At 48.7% G+C, this 20423-nt stretch overlaps 6 protein-coding genes across 6 annotated transcripts; 3 read left to right on the plus strand and 3 right to left on the minus strand.

Annotated features, from left to right (window-relative positions):
• Positions 1 to 1030: 1030 nt before the first annotated feature.
• F5147DRAFT_782310 (uncharacterized protein) lies at positions 1031 to 1936 on the plus strand (the record flags this gene model as incomplete). The annotated part of the gene is made up of 3 exons (XM_041442743.1): positions 1031 to 1424; positions 1478 to 1612; positions 1668 to 1936. 3 exons carry the CDS (start codon positions 1031 to 1033, stop codon positions 1934 to 1936), a joined length of 798 nt encoding a protein of 265 aa, XP_041284586.1.
• Positions 1937 to 3013: 1077 nt separating this feature from the next.
• F5147DRAFT_731380 (NAD(P)-binding protein) lies at positions 3014 to 4355 on the minus strand. Its single transcript, XM_041439398.1, has 6 exons — positions 4292 to 4355; positions 3998 to 4234; positions 3901 to 3945; positions 3430 to 3843; positions 3222 to 3375; positions 3014 to 3169 (listed from the first exon to the last, which is right to left on the minus strand). Exons 2-6 carry the CDS (start codon positions 4035 to 4037, stop codon positions 3037 to 3039), a joined length of 786 nt encoding a protein of 261 aa, XP_041284587.1. The 5' UTR covers positions 4038 to 4234; positions 4292 to 4355; the 3' UTR covers positions 3014 to 3036.
• Positions 4356 to 4489: 134 nt separating this feature from the next.
• On the plus strand, positions 4490 to 7544 carry F5147DRAFT_731384 (glycoside hydrolase family 5 protein). The gene is made up of 3 exons (XM_041439399.1): positions 4490 to 4920; positions 4974 to 5073; positions 5129 to 7544. The coding sequence occupies exons 1-3, from the start codon at positions 4616 to 4618 to the stop codon at positions 7391 to 7393; spliced, it is 2670 nt and encodes an 889-aa protein (XP_041284588.1). The 5' UTR covers positions 4490 to 4615; the 3' UTR covers positions 7394 to 7544.
• Positions 7545 to 10847: 3303 nt separating this feature from the next.
• Positions 10848 to 14126, minus strand: F5147DRAFT_782313 (uncharacterized protein; the record flags this gene model as incomplete). The annotated part of the gene is made up of 9 exons (XM_041442744.1): positions 10848 to 12067; positions 12122 to 12228; positions 12278 to 12406; positions 12467 to 12894; positions 12949 to 13185; positions 13236 to 13282; positions 13596 to 13774; positions 13829 to 13990; positions 14047 to 14126. The coding sequence occupies 9 exons, from the start codon at positions 14124 to 14126 to the stop codon at positions 10848 to 10850; spliced, it is 2589 nt and encodes an 862-aa protein (XP_041284589.1).
• A 441-nt stretch (positions 14127 to 14567) lies between these two features.
• Positions 14568 to 15278, minus strand: F5147DRAFT_782314 (uncharacterized protein; the record flags this gene model as incomplete). The annotated part of the gene is made up of 3 exons (XM_041442745.1): positions 14568 to 14697; positions 14748 to 15186; positions 15233 to 15278. The coding sequence occupies 3 exons, from the start codon at positions 15276 to 15278 to the stop codon at positions 14568 to 14570; spliced, it is 615 nt and encodes a 204-aa protein (XP_041284590.1).
• A 363-nt stretch (positions 15279 to 15641) lies between these two features.
• Positions 15642 to 19259, plus strand: F5147DRAFT_748777 (uncharacterized protein; the record flags this gene model as incomplete). The annotated part of the gene is made up of 12 exons (XM_041440106.1): positions 15642 to 15957; positions 16020 to 16174; positions 16285 to 16656; positions 16704 to 16897; positions 16947 to 17112; positions 17164 to 17312; positions 17368 to 17762; positions 17823 to 18011; positions 18046 to 18184; positions 18236 to 18240; positions 18262 to 18900; positions 18955 to 19259. The coding sequence occupies 12 exons, from the start codon at positions 15642 to 15644 to the stop codon at positions 19257 to 19259; spliced, it is 3024 nt and encodes a 1007-aa protein (XP_041284591.1).
• Positions 19260 to 20423: the final 1164 nt, after the last annotated feature.

Below are 20423 nucleotides of genomic sequence, written 5' to 3' on the forward strand. Positions count from 1 at the left end.
CTGCGGCAGTGAAAATGGAACCAAGACTCAGAAAAACTGGCACGCATGACGAGGGAAGTATTGGGTGAGGATAATAACGGTTTTATTCGAAGTACGTGTTACAAAGCAGAGTTGGCTGTACATCACGACGTGACGCGCTCAGCGAAGTCAATTGAAGTCCCAGGGAGAAGTAAATTTTATGGCGGGTGGCGTTGAGGTAATGACCATACGGTAAACCAACAGGTAAGGTGCCGGTGTGAATCACTGATGGTATTTCATGTCATTGAAGAAAGGCAGGCGGTAATTAGCTCTTTATCGCGGATTTTATGGAAGAGAACATATGGACCAGCATGGCCATGTTTGGAAGCCGATTTAGAATGGCAATATCAATCAGTATTGATGAAAAGCGGGGTCCTGTCGTATCGCCGCCAGAACCGGGCTGCCCTTGTTAACATCATGAAGTGTGAGTTTACCAACCTAAATCCTTTCTTGTCACAATGTAGGTCTTGGTTAAGAAGGTCTAGAGGAAGTCACCGCGGTGGAGACCGCCCGAATGGAAGTACCACAGTAGCTAGACATCCCGACGGCCAACAAGTCACACCGACTTCTAATGGGGGTCGTCCAGTGAGATAGTACACAGTTGTTTCGGAGATGTACGGAAATTCATCCATATCGTGTTTGACCGTCACCTGTAAGTAAATAGGCCGCGCATGACTGTCGAGTGATCCGCTATGACAAATAGCAGGCAAGTCGATAAGATGGCAGGTAATAAATTACATTGTGCATCTTCATTTCCGGGAAGACTTAAGATGAATACATTCATCAACACGAGGTAGCAGGTTGCAAGCAAATTACTTACTGGATCAAGGTAGTCTAGACTACGCCTGCCAGACACGCTACGGGCATGGAGCATATGATAAAAGGCCTCGGGTTGATGTATTCGATTTCCCAATTCTCGAAGTATTCTCGCATTCGCACCGCTCCACTTGTCGCTCAGAGTCTGCATATGAACAGCTTACGTGCGCACCGTAGAAAAAGACATGAGCGCACCATGGATTCATCCAGACCAACACTACAAAACCCATCGTCCTCATGGCCAGGGCAGGCCCCTGACCAACATTCAACGAGACTAATCCGGCAGTCATGTCTCCAGTGCCTCGACCGCCTAGACAAGTTAGAGCGTCGTGTGCACGAGGAAATCCAGGAGATCCAGGAGATCCGCGCCCTCTTTAAGAATATCCTTGAAAATGACCAGTCAGATGTCACGATGGAGAATTCGGGCGGATGTGATAGCATCATCGACTCACAAGCTAGATTCAATGGCTTCAATTCTACTCCACCGTCTGTATCTTCGCACAACCACTACTTCGTGCCACAGCCTGTGTTCAATGGAACATCGTCTGGGGTCACAGGATCGCTGTCAGAGGGCACAGGTTCTCCAGGAGGTAAGCTGCTGTATACGCAGTCTTTCTTTTGAATGCTTACCGCGTATATATAGGCCTATTGCCCCACGGCACCCGCAGTTTTGCCGACTATGTAACGCCTCAGCACAGCATGTACTCTGGGGGCTTTTCAGCATTCAGTGACCCGCGTGTCACGGAATCGTCATCAGAGGGTGTGGATGCTCACCTTGGTGATTTTGCTATCATTCGCAGCTTTTGCTTGAAACGCTTACAATGTATTTCTAGATCCATCGCTCCGTGGCACCTCTGACTCCGTCTATAAGCCCGCTGCGCCACTATTTGTCCCTGTTGTGCAGGCTAGCCGAGTAAAAGACAAAGTAAAGTGCACCAGGGACGGGTGTTTGACACTCGTCAACAAGGATAACCTGACTCGTCACATCAACGAGGTGCACGATGGGAAGATTAAGGCTGTTTGTCCAGGCTGCGGACAGGGCTTTAAGCGCCCGAATCTCATGAATGAGCATAGACTTCGGGCCGGATGCGGAATCTCCTAGATTATTAGCTCGTATAACATCGTTAGGTATTTGATGAAGTGATTCCTTATGAACAAGATGCGATCTAGGGGTGTTCACTTGCTACAAGGCCACCTTGGCGGACGAAAGTAGACCTTGACTTCATTCGCTACTTCGAGGGAGGTTGAGCCATGAATATTGATAGAGAAAGCCCTAGAGATAAATATGAATATCTCGAAAGGAACAAGGAAGGCGACGCGCACCGTTGTTTGTGATGTCAAGTGTTTTCAAGAGAGTGCTGCAATAGGAAATAAACTTAGACACGAGATGAATGCGATGGAAAGGCATGCTTGAATCTTCCCATTCTTACAGGGATGAATTGATGCGGAGTTACTTACTTAGGGCCCGTTTGGCAACCGCTCAAGTTTGTCTTCATCCATTTTCATCTGAAACGAAGAACGTGTATGACAATGTATTTGTTTCGTTAAATGGTGTCGTGCTGCAAGCAGATCGCCAAACAGCGTATGAGTATTGCAGGGTAGATGGTTAGCGCCTCGGTCGCGGGAGTAAAGGGGAGGGGGTCAATGGCCGTATTGTTGTATCTGATGATCCGTTTTCTAGGTCAGCTCTCAGCGCGAATATGGAAATTGATGCGGAGAAAGAGAAGTATGGTTGGTTGCTCTGACGAGAAAAACCAGTCGCGGTGCATATTTATTGTTCAGGTGCCTAGTATGTGCCCTATCACCGGCATGTCCTGGGTCCCACGCATCATGCATCATGGACGGCGACGAAGGCGTCGATCGGATGTCTGTGTCGATCTAGAACTTTCATGGTAATTAAGCTCGTTTTACATTATGTAACCTAGGGATGTAAGCTCATACTTGTGCAAAGACTTGGTTCCTAGCTTCTAGGTGGCATCATGGGGAAGGTGCGAACGCAGCTAGTCGTCACGAGATTCCTGGTTTGTTTCGGGGTACATGGCCCTCCTTCAACCCTTTGTCTAGTAACTTGAACCTTCTACCTTACACGATCTTCGTACTGCAGAGCTCACAACATCATATACTGCTGCCCAAGTATTCACTTTCATCATGGTGTACTGGCACGAGCCACGATCCTGCATTTGAATCATTCGTAGTCACTGTTCAAATGTCCCCTACACAACCGCCTTCTACAAAGATCACTTGCCCTGTTACATGTCCCGAGACCATCGATGATGATACTACCGCTATTTGGTTTGCAACGTCAAGAGGTGTCCCAAATTTTTTCAACGGAGTGCTGATATAGAAGATAAGCCACTAAGTAGGTGAAGAGAATGTCCATGACTCACGCGGCTAATACAGGTCCGCTGACGGCCGGATCATTCAGGGCCTCTTGTACCATCGGCGTCGGAACCCATCCAGGTGCAATACAATTCACACGTCCCCTCGGTGCGATATTCACGATCTCACTTTTGAGTGTCGTCGTCAAGCCATACATCATCGCTGCCCATATCCGCGCTCAGCACATAGCCGATTCACGACAAACATAAAACACACCACTCTTGCTGATAGCATAATCGCCATGATTCATTTCGCCATATTTGCCTGATGTGCTCCCGATGAGCACAATCGCAGCCCTATCTTTCACGCTTTCTGTTGCGGCACGCAAGTGACGCAAGAACTCGCGGCAGACCAGGAAGCTCGAGGTGAGGTTTGCACTGATGGTGTGGTCCCATTGTTCAATGGTCATGTCGACGATAGGTACGTCCTGGGGCGACCATATGCCATGGTTGACCACGATTACCGCCACAGGGCCGAACGGCGTCACTGAGAGGGCATCGAACATACTCTTCACGGTAGACTCAGAGGAGAGATCTGCCTGTGCGCATTGGAGTGCAGGGAAGTTGGCTTGGAGATTCTGGATGGGTTTGGAGTTAGAGTTGTAATGTGCAGTCACGTTTGCACCGAGGGCTGGAAAGAAAAGATGGATATCAGTCACATCTCTGAAGGCACAGATGATGGAATTACACAGGTAGAGTTTGACGGTCTCAAGACCAATGCCTCCGCTTGCGCCTGGAACGTGGGTGAGGAAACCATGAGGAAACTGACGAGGGATTGACTGAACCTGTTACAAGGACATGAACGTTTTTCAGCCCTAAATCCATTGTCTGACTCTGATTATCGAGGAAACGAGGTCAGGCTAAGTTGAGTTATCTCTACAGTGGTTAATCCCACGAATTCGCATTTCCCAAGCCGAAGGGTCACTGACGTCAAGCGAGAAGTCGCAACATGCATTTGCAAGCACCCCGTCGACGCGTGCGTGTTCTTCAGTTCCATACGGTGTCGCTGCCACGCATGTCTACTAGGGAAGCAGCTCCTGTCATGAACCTCAAACTGTTCGTCGTGTTTTGCCGCCTACTTGTTGATAATTCTGTTTCGGTTGTGTTGAGCTTGGTTCCAAGCTATTTTGACTGAGATAAGACCAGGGTGCAGGTGGTACAAACTTTGAAAGTGCCTCCGACGCCGTCCCGTCGGAGCAGCTATTACCATAAGTAGAAATACCGGCGGTAATTCATATTAATTGTGCCTGTTGTGTGCCTTTTGTTTCTTGTGGTACGATGATTGGAGCTGGCACTTCTCCACAGTCCTTCACCACGCCAGTACAACTACTACGCTTCAAACGACGGCGAAATTGTTAGAAAAATAAGGATTTCGGATTAATAAAATTTCTGCCGTCGCAACTATGCCTCGTGTGCCATCTGCAAGCGCCTCATTCATCCATACGCTCGACGGTAACTTCGTCGATAACGCTGGTCGTACCCTTCTATTACGTGGCGTAAACCTATCTGGCTCCTCTAAGGCACCCGTGAACCAGCCTTCTCAAGTCCTAGATGGATTCTGGGAAGAAGCTAAGATTGGTAGCGAGAGCTTCATAGGCCGGCCGCTGAAGCTGGATGAGGCGGACGAACACCTCGCCCGCCTGCGGGGTTGGGGTTTCAATATGTTGCGCTTTCCCGTAACCTGGGAGGCCCTAGAACATGAAGGACCGTGAGTGCTTGATTAACGTAGTCTCCAGCCTGTGATGACAGTGGTTCGACTAGAGGGAAATATGACCATGATTTTATGGATTATACTATAGAGATACTGCGGAAATGCAAAGCACATGGGTTCAAAGTTTATTTGAATCCTCACCAAGATACCGTGAGCTTCTTCACAAAGACATCGCTATGTTTCTGTTTCTTAATTCATCATTCAGTGGTCTCGGTTTTCAGGCGGTTCAGGAGCGCCCTATTGGACACTTGCTGCATGCGGTTTTAATCCATGTGCATTCAGCGCCACCCAAGCAGCCATAATTCATTGCGAGTACCCCACTCCCGCGTCCCGCAACCCCGCAGAAATGCCTGCTATGATATGGTCAACAAATTACGGAAAACTTGTCTCGCAAACCATGTTCGCGCTCTTTTTCGGCGGCTCAACCTTCGCGCCAAAATGCATCATTGATGGAGTCAACATTCAGGAATACCTCCAGACGCATTTCGCAAACGCTTTTGCAAAGTTGGCGCAGCGAGTGGCAGCAGCTGGTGACCTTCTTGACGAAGTCGTCATCGGTTGGGACAGTATGAACGAACCAGCAGAAGGGCTCATTTCATGGGATGACCTCAATGTATATCCACAGCAACAGGGTTCCACGCTCAAGAAGGGCACTGTTCCGTCCCCAGCGCAGAGCTTTCGTCTCGGTATGGGCCAGGTCCAGACGCTTGATAACTATTCTTTCGGCTCCATGGGTCCAAAGCGTGACGGCAGTGTCACCATCGACCCCAACGGTGTCAAGGCATGGGCTGATCCCTCAACAGAGCCAGGAAACATTCACCCGCGCTGGGGCTGGAGACGTGACCCCGGTTGGACACTCGGCAAATGCATATGGGCCTTGCACAATGTATGGGATGTGGAGAGCGGATACGTTCTGCAGCCCAACTATTTTGCACATGTTCCAGGCACACAAGAACCCGTCCATTTTCTGCGCGCCTTTTTCCTTCCCCAATACACTCTTTACCTAAAAGCAATTAGAGCTCACCACCCACAAGCCATCGCGTTCGTGCAGCCGCCCGTGTTTGCCCAGCCTCCTTCGATACCTGAGGAGCTGTTGCTGGGTAGGGCATGCTATTCAACGCATTATTACGATGGTCTGACGCTCGTGACACGCCACTGGAACTGGTTCAACGCGGATGCCCTTGGTCTTATACGGGGGAAATATTCAACGCAGTTACAGGCTTTACGCATAGGTGAACGCGCCATACGGAGCAGCCTTCAAACCCAACTCGGCTATCTCAAGGCAGACGCGACGCAACTAGGTGCGCTTCCACCCACCGGTCCAGCGCGATACCCGACTATCATTGGAGAGATTGGAACACCTTTCGACATGGATGCTAAGCGCTCGTATGGATACACTGATGGTGGCAAGTACAAGGGCGACTACTCGCGGCAAGAGCGTGCGCTTGATGCGAGTTTAAACGCGGCGGATGGTGAGAACTGCTTGAACTGGACAGTATGGACATACTGCCCCGATAGTTCGCACCCGTGGGGAGATGGGTGGAATATGGAGGATCTCAGCTTATGGTGTAGCGATGACCTACGTGCAGGAGAAGCGGAAAGGGTCCCAGCCCTGCGGATACCCTCCAAATTTTCAATGGGTTCATTAGCGCCAGCACAAGCGTCAACCTTGACTATATCAACTCTTCCAACGTATTCTTCGCCTTATGCCACCTCTAGCGTCGAAGAGGTCGAGCCTGTGCAGTACGAACCCGCCTCCCTCCTTTCATTCCTTACAAACGGTGCTCGTGCCGTACGCGCTTTCTGTCGTCCGTGGCCAATAGCAGTGGTTGGTACTGCTACGAATATCCAGTTCGACATATCCAAAGCGACCTTCCATCTTACTATCAAGGTCAACGCAGAAGATATACCTGTTGACGATGATGATGACCTAGTACCAGGAAAGAAAGGATTGTGCAAGGATAGCTCTTTACCCACTGAAATTTTCTTGCCTCTCGTCCACTTCGCCTCAGACGCTTGCTTGAGTAAAGCACTCGGTTCTAAAGCCCGGGACCAAGTCGATGATTCCATGGATATCGAGCAAGAAGGGAGCAGCCGCAGTACATCAGGAACGACAACACCTCGCGTATATACATCATCCACGCTCACCCTTCCTCTGACTTCTCAAGCGGCGCTGTTGCCAGTCGTATTCAAGGACGACTGGTACGACATCACTGTCACTGCATCCGAGGGCCGAGTGGAGCTTCTCGCATCGGAGCAGAAACTTCTCTGGTTTTACACCGCGCCAATGGACGAGAAGGAGGACAATGAGCTGACGATAGAGGTGCGCCGTTCACCGGGCGCCATCAAAGCCACCGCACTCGGACTTGGGTGTACCGGTGAGAGTAGAGCGAGAAACGGGTGCGCCGGATGGTTGGAGCAGGCGGGATTACTGAGCGAAGGATGGTGTGAGGGATGTTCGATCATGTAAATTGGAGGTCTATTGGACACCGACTATACTATCATGTTCACCTATGTATAAACATAGTAGTATGTAGAATAAATATGTTGGAAGTCAGACTACATAGTACGTTGCCTTTGCTTTTCTGTATCTAAATGCTATCCTCAAAGCTATCCACGCTTCAGCAAAACTCCTTCACCTACTGCTGGCAAGAATGTCGTCGTCCAGGGCACTGTGCAGAGCATCACCGGAGATCGGTGCATTGTGACTGTCAAAGACATCGCATTAGGACCTTCTGACATAGTTATTGCTACTGACGACGCTTCCGAGACAGTTCCTCCCACTACCCTCAAGCAATTTGAACCGTGCTCGACTTGCGAACAGATCCTTACGGTCAATTGTGTACAGCGTTATCGAGAGTCAGAACGACGCTGTGCTTATTATCAGAGGCGAACGAAGAACAAGACTGTGCGAACCAAGTGCGAACATTGCATTTCCTGACTTCCTACTGTAAGTACATTGAATTGCATAGGCATACGCCTCCGTAACTCCATGAACCAAAGGCGAGTCCTTGTATATATACAAACTTTACTGATTGTCTCCGAACTAGATATTGTACCATCAACCCTGATAATACCAAAGCGAAAACAGAAACATGACTCACCGTCGCGACGTGTCTCTCGGGCTGCCGGCTCAATCCTCAATCAAGTGCTACTGGTAACTGGCAGATCTTGCCTGATTCCGGAGACTAGGGTGCACAGGTGAGCAATGGATGCACAGTGACCTGCTCATACTCACGCCACGATATAAACAAAGATAGCCACTGCAGCAATCGCGACTTGTCTGGCAAGTCGCTTCGGGATCATTGCCAGGCAAACATGGAGTTGCTGCATTGACAGACATGGATGCTGTCAAAGCGACAACAATGGCGAGGAGGGAGAAATGCATTTGCTGTGTGAAGTGATGTGGAATCTTCTGAAGGGGTTCTCGAATGATATCGCCAAGGATGGGGGACTACTATAGGACAACGGCCAGCTTTTATATCATGCATTGGCACGATTCTGAATGATTTGGCAGAATTGTTGTTGCTGTCGGATGGCACAAATGGAGACAGAACCTGCAAGAACCTATTCAAGTGGTTACGACCTTTGTATGAAAACCCAATCTCACTCATCACTTCTTCATTTGAACATGCAGCGACCCTGCCAGCGCAGCCACGAAGTTTAGAAGTTGATTGCTCAGTGGACCACGAGCAAGAATAGAAACAGCCTATTATTTTCAGATACATTCATATTGCTCGAGCAGTACGAAACTTTTACGAAAGCAACTGTACTGATAGCCTCGAACTAGGTATTGCCCCATCAGCCATGATACCAAAGATATGACTCACTATTGCGATATGTCCCTCGAGCTGCCAGCTCAATTTCGACCGACTACTGCTGGCAGATCCCGGACCCTAAGGCGTGCAGGTGAGTTATGTGGTTAAATCCTGCACAGCATACTCACAACAACATAGGCACACATATGGTAGCTCGAGCGCTCATTGCTGACTTCAAGCACTGATGAGCACCTCCCGTCTCCCCGCCGCTGCATATAGCTACCTTGGAACATTGTTTTCAGGCTCCGCCCTAAGTCTACCTCATGGTCATGCCATGCTCGCTGTCCTTCCGCCCATCTTTCTCATCCGCCTCCTTCCTGTGTTTCCCGCCCGCCCCTCTTCCTGCACACCCGCATACTCATTGTCCTGCACATTTGTGCCCGCCTCATCATGTCTTCACTGGCCCGGGAGCAAAAGGATCTGGCGGCGTGTCTGGGATCCCGCTTTAGGATTCAAGGAAGGTGAAGCTTGGAATACGGTGACTATCGTTCTTTTATACACGAATAATATACCCTTCTGTTGACGAAACAGAAGGCGGCGATATTGTGGTGACTCGGCGCCGGATGCTACCCTTATTCCTTCCCTCAAATTAATTGCAAATCCTGATAGCAATTTTTGAAATACATGAATTAATAGAGCCAGCGGAGTCCTTGAACTCCAGAAAGTCTAAAGATTCACTTTTTCGAAACGCCCGTTCGACTTTTTGACCCGAAAATTTCCACCTCAGGCAGCACTTCTCGGTGCCTATAAAGGGTCTAAGAGACCTAGTTTCTATGTTATGGGAAACTAGTCTCCGAGACCCACCCTCCCACTATCTAATTATAGTTCTTGCTCTTGTATTCCTTCCCGGGCCTCCAGCACCTCCCTGCGCACCTCCATTAACCCTCCCAATAGGCCTCTAGTACCACTTTATCCACCATCCAATCACAATTTGTGCTCTTGCATTCCCTCGCGGGCCTCCAGCACCTCCCTGTGTGCCTACATGAACCCTTTCAATCCTTCAAAAGTGCTATACTACTTCGTCCAGCATCTCAGAAACTCTTAAGCTCTTGTCTATGCTGTCCGTTGTTTAATTTTCACAAGGTATGTTACAGTGTGCTTGTGTGGCACTCTCATGACACTCAAACAATTTTACGTTTAGACAAAAAACCCTAAACTCTCTGAACAAGTGGAACATCGATATAGACCCATACATTAGGGTTCGGGAATGCGAGCATCTGCACTCTGAGCCCTAAAGTGTGGTTACAGATGTGGAAAAGCCTTCCTGCCGCCTCGTCCCTCCTCATCTCTCGGCACCTCATTGCCCTCCTCTTGGCACCTCGCAGGCTATGCTGTCATATTCATGTATGATATAACTAGTACTGTAGTTATGTAGTCATGCATGTTTGTACTGTAATGAGAATCATAGATAGACCATGCATGCCACCATGCATGATGTGTAGAAATGAGAATCACAGATAGCAGACCATGCATGGTAGCATGCATGACTGCCACTGCGGCGGTCAACCTACCATACCATCATGCATGGCTCACGTGGATCGGCACAATTGTTCTCCCACTGTTTTATGCATGGTATCATGCATGGGGTGCTAGTACTAGTATTACTACTACCGCCACCTTACTATGCATGATATCGTGCATGACCCTGATACCATGCATGGTTACTGTACTTCAAGTTTTTCCTGCCCGGTTATGCGTGGCATCATGCATGGCCTACTAATCATGCATGATCGTCCGAATCTGCTGTATGTATATATGTAACACTACCACAAGACTTGTTTACTTAATTCCCCCATGTCTTACTACTGTCATCCTGCTATTACTAGCCCGTTATTGAACATTTACCTTCGTATGCGCGTGATAGCGACTCTCTCAAAAAGCTAGTAAGTTCCCCCATTCACAACTCGGATGCTACAAGATATGAATATATTGCTCAAGATTACATTACGAATATGTTTGCTACGAAGATACGGGTATGGGGATTATCAAGATGCGTCACTAATCACTTTCAAGAAGACAAGAATAAGTAAAACGAAGAGTCAGATACCTGTGCACTAAGCCTGGGCCGTGGAAATAGCAGCCACCTTTTTTTTCCTAAACCAACGGTCAGTGGCCATTATTTCCGATGAAGCGTACGCAGTACTTAGCAATAGGCTCTCCACCTGCTTCCAGTCCGTGTTTACGGACCTTTTTTCCCCCCACGGTGGCCGTATTTTCCTTCTCCCGCATTTCGCTGAGGGCATTAGCGCCAATGGCATTAGCGGTTTCGTTGCGAGTAGATGGTTTCAGTGGACGTCTGGACTTGCGAGTAGTGGGTTCGGGCTGGCTGGTAGAAGCTGCGCGTTTAGCTTTACCACCTGCTGCCTTCTGAGGAAGGCCTGCTGGAACCGAGGGAGGATCGCCTGTGGGCACGGGTGGCAGTGGTGGTAAGGTGACCGAAGGAGACGGAGTGGGAACGGGTGGCAGCGGTGGTAAACCGTCTGAAACAGACGGTGTGGGAACAGGTGGCAGCGGTGGTAGGCCGTCTGAAACAGACGGAGTGGGAATAGGTGACAGCAGTGGTAAGCCGTCTGAAAGAGACGGTGTGGGAATAGGTGACAGTGGTGGTGAGCCGTCTGAAGAAGACGAAGGAGAATTGTCGGTGGCAGGTGGTGACGGTGGTAAAGCATGGCTCAGATGGCCACTGGATTGCTGGAGGTAGCTCGCAGGCTGGGGGAAGTTTGAAGGCTGGTAGTTTGAAGGCTGGGGATAGCCCATAGGCTGGGGGTAGGGGTAGCTAGGGACTGGGTTGAAATGGTTGAAACTGTTGAAATTTTGAAGCGGATCATAGATTGGTGGAGGGGCGAAAGTCCACAATTGAGGATTGCTGAGCAGTTGACCAAGATCCGCAGAGTGACCATCATTGCTGAAGTTGGTAGAGTTGGCGAAGTATGATGAGTTGGCATCATGCATGGCGAGATTTGCCTGACCCTCAGGCTGCTGGAGGCCATGCATGTTGATGGGTTGCTGGAGGCCATGCATGTTGATGGGCTGCAATGAGTCATGCATGGTGTCAGGCTTCTGAGTCGGATTGTCATGCATGGGCATAGCATAGTTAGGCGAATAAATATTGAGAATCTGCTCTTGACGTTCCTCCCTCCCGTCCAAAACATTCCCCTCACTCTGCGACACCTCTATTTCCTCCTCCGGCTCATCTGTGAAAGGGTCAGCATCTACTTCGTCTTGATCTTCAAGGTCCGTCTGGTCTCCATCCCCGGCCTCTCCGTTGTCCGCAGCTACCGCTCTTTTGGCATCGCCTTTCATCTCAGGTTCGGGGGAGGAATAGCCTACATCATTGTCGCGTAAGTGCAATGCCCTTTTGACAGTAACGATTAACTTACCTTGTACACCTTGAAGGAATTTCAGATACGTTCCAAGAAAGTGTTCCTTGAAGTCAGGCAATAATTGCGGGGCTGAATGTCCCAGCTTGGTGGTACCGACGTCAACCCTGCTACTAGTAAGCGCTCCATTTGTTCACAAGACATTCACAAACTTACGATGCGACAGAGATTTTGTTGTTGTTCGAGGGATCTGGCCCACCCATTAACACCAAGAACGAAAACCCAGTTTGGTGCTCGAGGTACGTGAGGATTGTGTTGAAGATAGCAGGTAAGTTTTCCTGTGCTCTGTTTGAATGACATGTTGCTCAACAAACAAATCAAAAAAAATAGTCGAGAAGAACGTACTCAAGCATATCCTCGGTGGTTGGTGATTGCTCCTCTTCATCTTCGTCCTCCAGAGCCTCGGCGTCTTCATCATCTGCATCAGTATTCGCCTTCCTCGATTTCTTCTTTGCTTTCATCCTGGCCTTGACGTCCGCAATAATAGTCTCATCGGCTTCTCGCTCCCAACATTGACGTGTGACCTCTCGTACAATCGTTAGTCTTTCACCTCTTGTTGTGGAGCCACGTTCGCTAACTGCAGCTTCGACAGTTGGACGGATATTGGTTTTATAATATAGTCGGGAGTACATTTCGGCCTCGCTCAGAGCTCTTGCACCCCGAGGCTGGAGGAGGTCCTTGAGTAAACGAGTGGCCCGTGTGGAAGATTGCGCCACTCTGCCTTTGCGAGATGCGGAATTACCCGAATGCCACGACATCCAGGTGCGCAGTTGCTTCATTTACTTTTCGGTTAAGATCTCAAGCTCACAATTAACTAACGACATCACCTTCTGACGCCTCTTTACTGCCTTCCCCTTTGCTGCCGATTGTACGGCATTCAGACCATCCTCATCGGGAAGTTCTGGCCAGAGCTCTTTATATATGGGCCATTGCTGCTCCCATTGCTCATAGATGGGGGGCCAGAACTTTGCATAGCTAGATTTAGTCGAGCACTTTTGATACCCGGGAAGCTGTGCCGTTAACCACTCCTTCTGCTCCTTAGATGTCCATTCACTAGCAACCATCTGTGAGATATATGTTAGGCAATTGTGTGAAAAATTGATCGGCCGCGCACCTTTCGCTCTCTTTGAATTTCGTGATGGGGATTTAACGTTTTGACGCCTGAGTGCAAAAATAACAAAATGAAAATTTTACAGCATCAATACAGCTCCATCAAGCCACAAGGCAATTGCCGAATGACATGAACACACGGCAGCACACGGCACGCTTGAGTCTATTAACCTGAATCTCATTGATGCGGTCACCCAATCTACACGTAGTACAGCTATCAACCTGTATCACTACATAATAATGAAATCGGATGTCAACTGATACCTAAGAAATCCTCGACTATGTGCAGATGTGATGTCATCATCTTCAAAAACACGCAAGAGAATGTCTTCAAGAAATAGTATGACTTGCCGGCACTGCATACCATCATCTCCACTTCTTGTAACTGCTTCTTCGGCCTCTTGAGCGATATCAAGTGCATCCAGAATAGGCCGCCGTGAGTCTTCAGAACGAGTGCTACCCGTATACTGCAACACCAGGTCATCCAAGAACTTATGGGTGGACCCATTGACAAGCCTATGGAATTTAATCTGCGGTTCAGATCTAAAGGTTTGTTGTCAAAGTGAGTTTGAAATGATATGGCGATTGAGTACATACAATCTAGTAGTGAGGTCGCTGGCTCCTGTATCGCCGCTGTCTCCTGTATCGTTTGACTCGGAGTTCTGAAGGGTTGTGCGTAGATACCTTGGATGCTGCGGATGCTTCGATGTACTATCATGATACTTTAATTTCATCTTTTTCAAGATGGCGACTTTGTTTCTGTTGGAGGATGCAATGAACACTAGCGACTGCGACTCGAAAGAACATGAACGTACCTCTCATAATACACCTTTCTGTATCCCTTAGCAGCTTCTTGGCGTTCTTTGTTGGACTTGTGCAGTTTTTTCCGAGCCATGGTAGGAGTGTGAAAGAGGTGTTGAATGTCGAGACTGAGAGAGAGAGAAAGACTAGTAAGTAGTACGAATGATGCGTGATCACATCCGAGTCGCTAAGTTACCTAATTCGAGTTTGAATGCCTGTTCGTTGTATGCACTGCAAGACTCAAGAATACATGCTCAGCAACATTTTTTCATGCAACATACCAAGATAAACGACTGTATTCATGAAATAAACAGAGTCTGATGCAGGACAAGGCCAGCATTACATGGTGGTAGGCGTGTTGTATGTTTTACCTGCCGCAGAATACTTTCTTAGAAGATTTATTTATCAGTGCCGCGTTCGTTCAACTACTGGCCTTCCCTTCACTCGTATGTTCGATCAAGAGAACCAATTCAGTATTGCCGTGACTCGGATGATACACACTATGAACAACTACTTGACTTGTATATACAGTATATCACGCCCCCAAGTACTGACAATTATTGCGTTCAATGGCTGCATGGATCCGTGCAACGCCTACTTCAACTGACGGACAGCGGCTATGGATAGCACCACTGACCCCCGTGACTTGGGGAGAAGTGTCTTCCCTGTTGGTTGATTGTTAAGTGCGTAAGATAGAGCCAAAAAAAAGGCGTACCAAGTGGCCAAAACTCCAACACGTTTGCCTTTAATCACGCAGTAGAAGGGCCCTTCAGCAGACAGATCCGGAATCTCGTATGGGAACCCTTTATACGAAACTGATCTGGGCGGAAGCCCAACTAAGTCTGCGTTGGTCCCAACTAAGTCTGCATTGTTGCAGAGCGAGAGTTTCGCGATGGCTTCAGCAATACTGCCGATATCGGGTGCCAGTGTGGTGGAGGAGAGCGGTGGAGTGGTGGTGGAGGCTGGAGTAGCCTCAGCTCCCTCATCAGCATTGTCTTCAACATCACAATCGGCTGTGTGATCTTTCTGTCCAGGGTGAACGGCTGCTGACGGAATGGTCTGGCCACCATCTGCAATTGCTTGGATGATGGTAACGAGTGCATGGGCAGTGACAGAACTCATGTTAAGATTCATGAGTGCTGTCACAAGAGCATCTAGAGAGAGTCAGTGCACATTTTAAAAAAAATATCATAAACTTACCGACTGCGTGACTAGAAGACACCGAGCTTGGGTTGTTTGATGTCATCTAGTAAAGTAATGTTCGTGTTCGGGTTGAAGTGGAGTGATGGGAGAAAGACACTTACCGTCTGGCAGCTTATTTATGGTAGTACCATGGAGGCTCGCGACTGATTCTGGGTGGGAGAGGAAGGCGATAGATTCATCGCCCACAACGTAATAGTCATGGTGTATGCAAGTGTAATACTAGGTGAGTCTCAGGAAGGCTTGGCGGATGCGTCTAAATTCAACAGATACAAACAAACACTTCTTTGATTCACCACTGCAAGATCCTTGGATGTCGGGTGATGCAATTGATAAGGCGTGTCTCAAATTTATTCGCTGTGATGAATTCATTCGTTTTTTCATTCGTTTTTTACTGTCTGCGTTCACAATGGGCAAGAAAAAACAGAAGTTAGTGCGTCATACTGCTGAGCAGCTTGCAGACACGCCTTCAGCCAACATCCACACGGCCTCCATGTACACATTCCAATCTGGCAAGCCCTTAGTACGCACGGAGTCCCTGGTTGGCGCCCATGTTGCTCCCACAACTGTCCCCCCTACGACTCTTCTCCGTAATGAGGATTCACCACCAGCATCTAACCAATGGCAAATATACCAAGCTGGCTCTTTCCTCGACTATATGCCGATTCCTGACGAGTTTCGCGTCGAGACTGAGACTTCGAAGAGGAAACGCACAGCCGGGGTAAGTTTTGTTCTTTATTCTCAACATTTTGCTTATCCTGTACCTACCAGGATCACCCCCTTGCAGCATGGCAGCCGGAATGCCCCACATTTTTGGACGAGATGATTCGCCTGGAAGGCCGCGGAGATTACGCCGAGGATTCTGTCTGTCGACACTGTCAAGAACATGCCCCAACCATCCGATGCGCAGATTGCTTCTTACAGGAACTCTACTGCCCTTCAGTGTACTGTGGAACGGCACCGATGTCTGCCCTTACATCGTCTTCAGGTAATGTGATTCCCAAGATCTATACTTTAGGATCCGCTGACATCCGGTATTTACTATTATGCAGCGCTGGAATGGTAACTACTTCGAACGAATCACCCTCAAGTCATTGGGGTTACGCATTCAGCTGGGGCACCGTATCGGAGACACGTGCTGCAACCCTCACCGTGCGTTCAATGACGACTTCATAATAATCGACTCGACTGGAATACATGAAGTGGGACTGGATTTCTGTGCTTGTGGGACCATGCAAACACACGTTAAGCAACTGCTACGCTCTCGACTCTTTCCAGCAACCGTTACTGACCCCAAAACTGCGGCTACTTTCGGCGTGCTCGAACAGTATCACTTACTGTCTTTTGAGTCTAAAGCCTCCGCGTTTGAGTTCTATCAAGCCCTCGCGCACTTATCCAACAATACGGGCATGGATCCGCCAAAGGTATTTTATTTACTTATTGCGAAGCACTGTGATAACAAGAACTACAGGACCGTTATCCTACATTCTTGCGAGTAGTGCACGAATGGCGAATCCTCAAGTTGCTCAAACGTTTCGCTCGGGGACACTGTCCGGATGGCGTCGTGACAACAGAGCCTGGACAGTGCGCAGTGCTCTGCCCTGCCTGTCCGCACCCCGGAAAAAACCTGCCGGAGAACTGGGAGAACGCCTCGCTTGATAAGCGGTAAGTTCCATATTGGTTCAAAATTCTTTACCTTCTAATCCAAACACAGATGGCTGTATGCTTTATTCGTTGGCATCGATGCCAACTTCCGTCTGAAGCGGAAGTTGGTATCAAGTGATATTGTTGATCCTGGAGTCAGTAAGGGATGGTCGTATTTTGTGGAGGAGAAGGCGTACAAATCATATCTAGAAGACAATAAAGACCGGAACCAGGAGGTAAGTCTTTTTTTGGTCAACGATTGTTGCAAACAACTCAGTCACTGATAGCGCAGTACATGCGCCAGTCACAATGCTGTGAATATGGCCGATACAAAGAAGTCTAGAGGCCTTGCCGCTACAGGTGTTGGGACGGTGGATTGTGCCAGGCACAATATGAAACTTCGCAACGCAGTTGGTGACTTACAGAAGGGCGAGAAGTATGTATTCCCCATTGTTTATTTTGTCACGCTACCGCCTTACAACACTGCACAGGTACATTAATATGGATTACCTATTTTTTTCGGCAATGAAACACCACGACGTCATCGTTCTCAACATATCATACGATATCGCGTGTCAATGGTCCAAGCATCTGTGGTCGCGGATGTCAAAGCTTCCTTCCGCGTTTCATCTGGATCACGACAACAAACAGGTCAACTTTCTTATTCCAAAATTCCATCTACCGGCCCACATCGAGCCATGCCAGATTGATTTTTCTTTTAATTTCTCTCGGCATGTTGGTCATACTGATGGCGAAGCTCCGGAACGCGGGTGGGCTAATATTAACCCGATCGCATCAAGCACCAAGGAGATGGGCCCAGGCTCTCGGCGTGATACACTCGATGACCATTTCGGTGATTGGAATTGGAAGCGTGTTGTCCAGCTTGGTAAGCATTGTCGTTGGCATTTTGTTCTTTCTACTAATCATGATGCAATATTGCACTTAGGACGACTCACTGCTCGAAAATTAGCAAACGCCGTGGAGCAAAAAGCCGATCATCAACGCGAGCTTTTGGAACTTGAAAGCTGCCTGCAAGCACAAGATATTTCCGAATGGAGAATTGACATAGAGGCTTGGGAACTGGATCGCATGCAGCCAAATCCATTCAAGGTCCGAGTAGCACATATGTGTTTTTGTTCGTTTCAATTTCTCTCCATTGACTTTATTAGCCGAGACACAGGCTGCTATTCGTCTAGAACTCGCACGTATTGAAGCCGCAGAACTTGAGTCTGGCACAAATGTCTCCCTTCATGCAGAAGTCCCCCCCTCGGTATTAATCAGTTCTGCAATTGACCTAGAAGATCAACAGTAAGTTAACCAGCTCGTGAATTCACGAGCAAAGAACTAATGAGCACACAGACGACGTTTATCGCATGAAATAGCAGCACTCGGCGCCCATGCAACCGACCACCAACTCGCTAAGGTCCAGCTGCATGCCAATACATTACGCAGGAAAGTTGATGGGTGGCAGGAGATCCAATTGCTTTATATGCCATTCGTGTCTCGCCTACGCGCCAATGAAGATTGTGCACGCTCCTCTACGGATGCAACACCCGCTGTCGAAGCTATTAATCTGTGGCTACCATCTGCAGTCGGCCCAGACACACAGTGTCCTACTCAGCTTCATCGCTTCGAATGGATGTTACGCTACGCCCAAGCAAATGATGCGTTAAAGGACATTCGAAATCTTTTGCGTCTCCGCTCACACCTATATAAATTCAAGGATAACAACATCGTCGGCCAAGCAGCTAATACCCGCGCAAGAAGTACTATCAATAAGACCGATGTCAAAGTCAGCATGGCCGCTGAGCGTTATGAAGTTGCGAGGGCGGCGCTCACTGCTCTGGCGCAGATTCTCGATGAAGGCCCGGCCTGGCAAGATATATTCAAGCCTCTCAATCGCAACAGGGACCTGAAATCGTTGAAGGACATGTGGGAAAAGGAGACGGAGGGGACGAGACACCTGTCGTGGATCTGGAAGACACCGGGGGTGGCAGAGGACGCCAGTGTTGGCCTACATGATGGTAAGGCCTAATATTTTTCAATTTGCTTGCACTGACAGACATGCTTATGGTTAGCCCTTCGTATCGAATGGTGCAAGGCGCGCGCGCGCGCGATGCGATGGGAGGAGGAGGTCAATTTGCTGAAGGAGGAGCAACGGCGGGTCATTGCATTCCTGGACTGGCAGGCAGACTGGTGGTGGTGTCAAAGACAAGGCCGCGATTCAGAACACTTGGATGACTGCTTGAGGGAAGGTTTGAAGGCCTATGCCGAATGCCAGGCATCGCTGCGCAGGGCTTTATCGGCTCAATTTCAGGCATTGTGGACGACACCTACCCTCCCAGCAGCAACAAGCATCGACACAGCAACATTCACTGTTTGATTTTTGAGATACATGCTTGTACAGTAGTCACGTTTTATCTACTATGATGCATTTTGGCCTGCTATTCTCAGTGTGGTATGGGTGTCGGTCACCGTGAGAGGCAACAGTGGGCGTCGGTCACCGTGGGAGGCAACTATCATGCGTCGTGCATGATATCATGCAAGGCAGCGGCTGTCGTGCATGGCAAGACGCAATGCAAGACTGCGGCTGTCATGTATGGTGCCATGATTGTCATGCATGGGGTAACACTGCGGGTATCATGCAAGGCAGCGGCTGTCATGCATGGCAAGACACTATGCAAGGCGGCGGCTATCATGCATGACGGCAAGACACTACTATGCAAGACTGGGGGTGCAGCCAAGACACCATGCATGGCAAGGGACAGTGTAGCCTGATGTATACCATGCATGAATGACAGACTAGGATAGCAGTACAAGATGCATGACGTCTGTACTCTAGTAACAGTACTATCATGCATGACTACCCCACCATCAGGTGGTGCGATGGCCGTCACTGGCAGCTGATTCATTACCCTGATGTTGCATCCTGTATTAGTGAAATGTTACCTTCACTTTTGCACTTTATGAGGGCGTGTCTGGTAGTACTCACCAGCGATGTTACCATTTCGTGAGGGTGTGTCTGGTAGTAACCAGTTTCAGTGTTGGGACCTGAAAAAATGTCAAGCAGATGCTACATAGAGGACAAGCAAAATGCAAGTAAGTCATGTCAATATTAATAGTGGTTGCAAGAAGCAAGCGAAACATGTTGAAAATTGAACGTCGAAAAGTTCAACCATGGGAACCGATGGCATGCGTCTTGATTAGTAATCATTGGACTTTGAAGTTTTTGAATTCTCATAATGCGGTGGACACTGGACACTGGATGTGGAGTCGACTTATGGCCTGGCGCGCATTCCTACTGTCAACAGTTGGGACCATGATTAGCTTGTGTTTGTGTGACTCAAAAAGCGACCGTAGCGCATTGTTTGAAATATAGTGGTTCAGCAACCGTTGGGCATGGATGGTGCGTTTGCATTTGTGTGAACACGGCCGTTAATCTGACTTGATTCCAAAAGGATACTGTGCTGCGCAAGTTTGTGTCGTCTTCACGCTGACAAGTCAAGCTATGAATGTGTTATTCCCTGCTGGACCTGCTAAACCACCC

This window comes from Suillus discolor (genome assembly GCF_016758755.1).
Source record: "Suillus discolor strain FC423 chromosome Unknown F5147scaffold_199, whole genome shotgun sequence".
Taxonomy (NCBI): Eukaryota; Fungi; Basidiomycota; class Agaricomycetes; order Boletales; family Suillaceae; genus Suillus; species Suillus discolor.

Bases quoted from the DNA above. Each gene is read 5' to 3' on its own strand.
- F5147DRAFT_731384 (XM_041439399.1), top strand. From the start codon at position 4,616: ATGCCTCGTGTGCCATCTGCAAGCGCCTCATTCATCCATACGCTCGAC. The intron at 4,921-4,973 runs GTGAGTGCTTGA...TGGTTCGACTAG, and splicing joins GCCCTAGAACATGAAGGACC to AGGGAAATATGACCATGATT. The intron at 5,074-5,128 runs GTGAGCTTCTTC...TTCATCATTCAG, and splicing joins TGAATCCTCACCAAGATACC to TGGTCTCGGTTTTCAGGCGG.
- F5147DRAFT_731380 (XM_041439398.1), bottom strand. From the start codon at position 4,037: ATGGATTTAGGGCTGAAAAACGTTCATGTCCTTGTAACAG. The intron at 3,376-3,429 runs GTGTGTTTTATG...GGATATGGGCAG, and splicing joins TTATGCTATCAGCAAGAGTG to CGATGATGTATGGCTTGACG. The intron at 3,170-3,221 runs GTGAGTCATGGA...CTTCTATATCAG, and splicing joins AGCGGACCTGTATTAGCCGC to CACTCCGTTGAAAAAATTTG.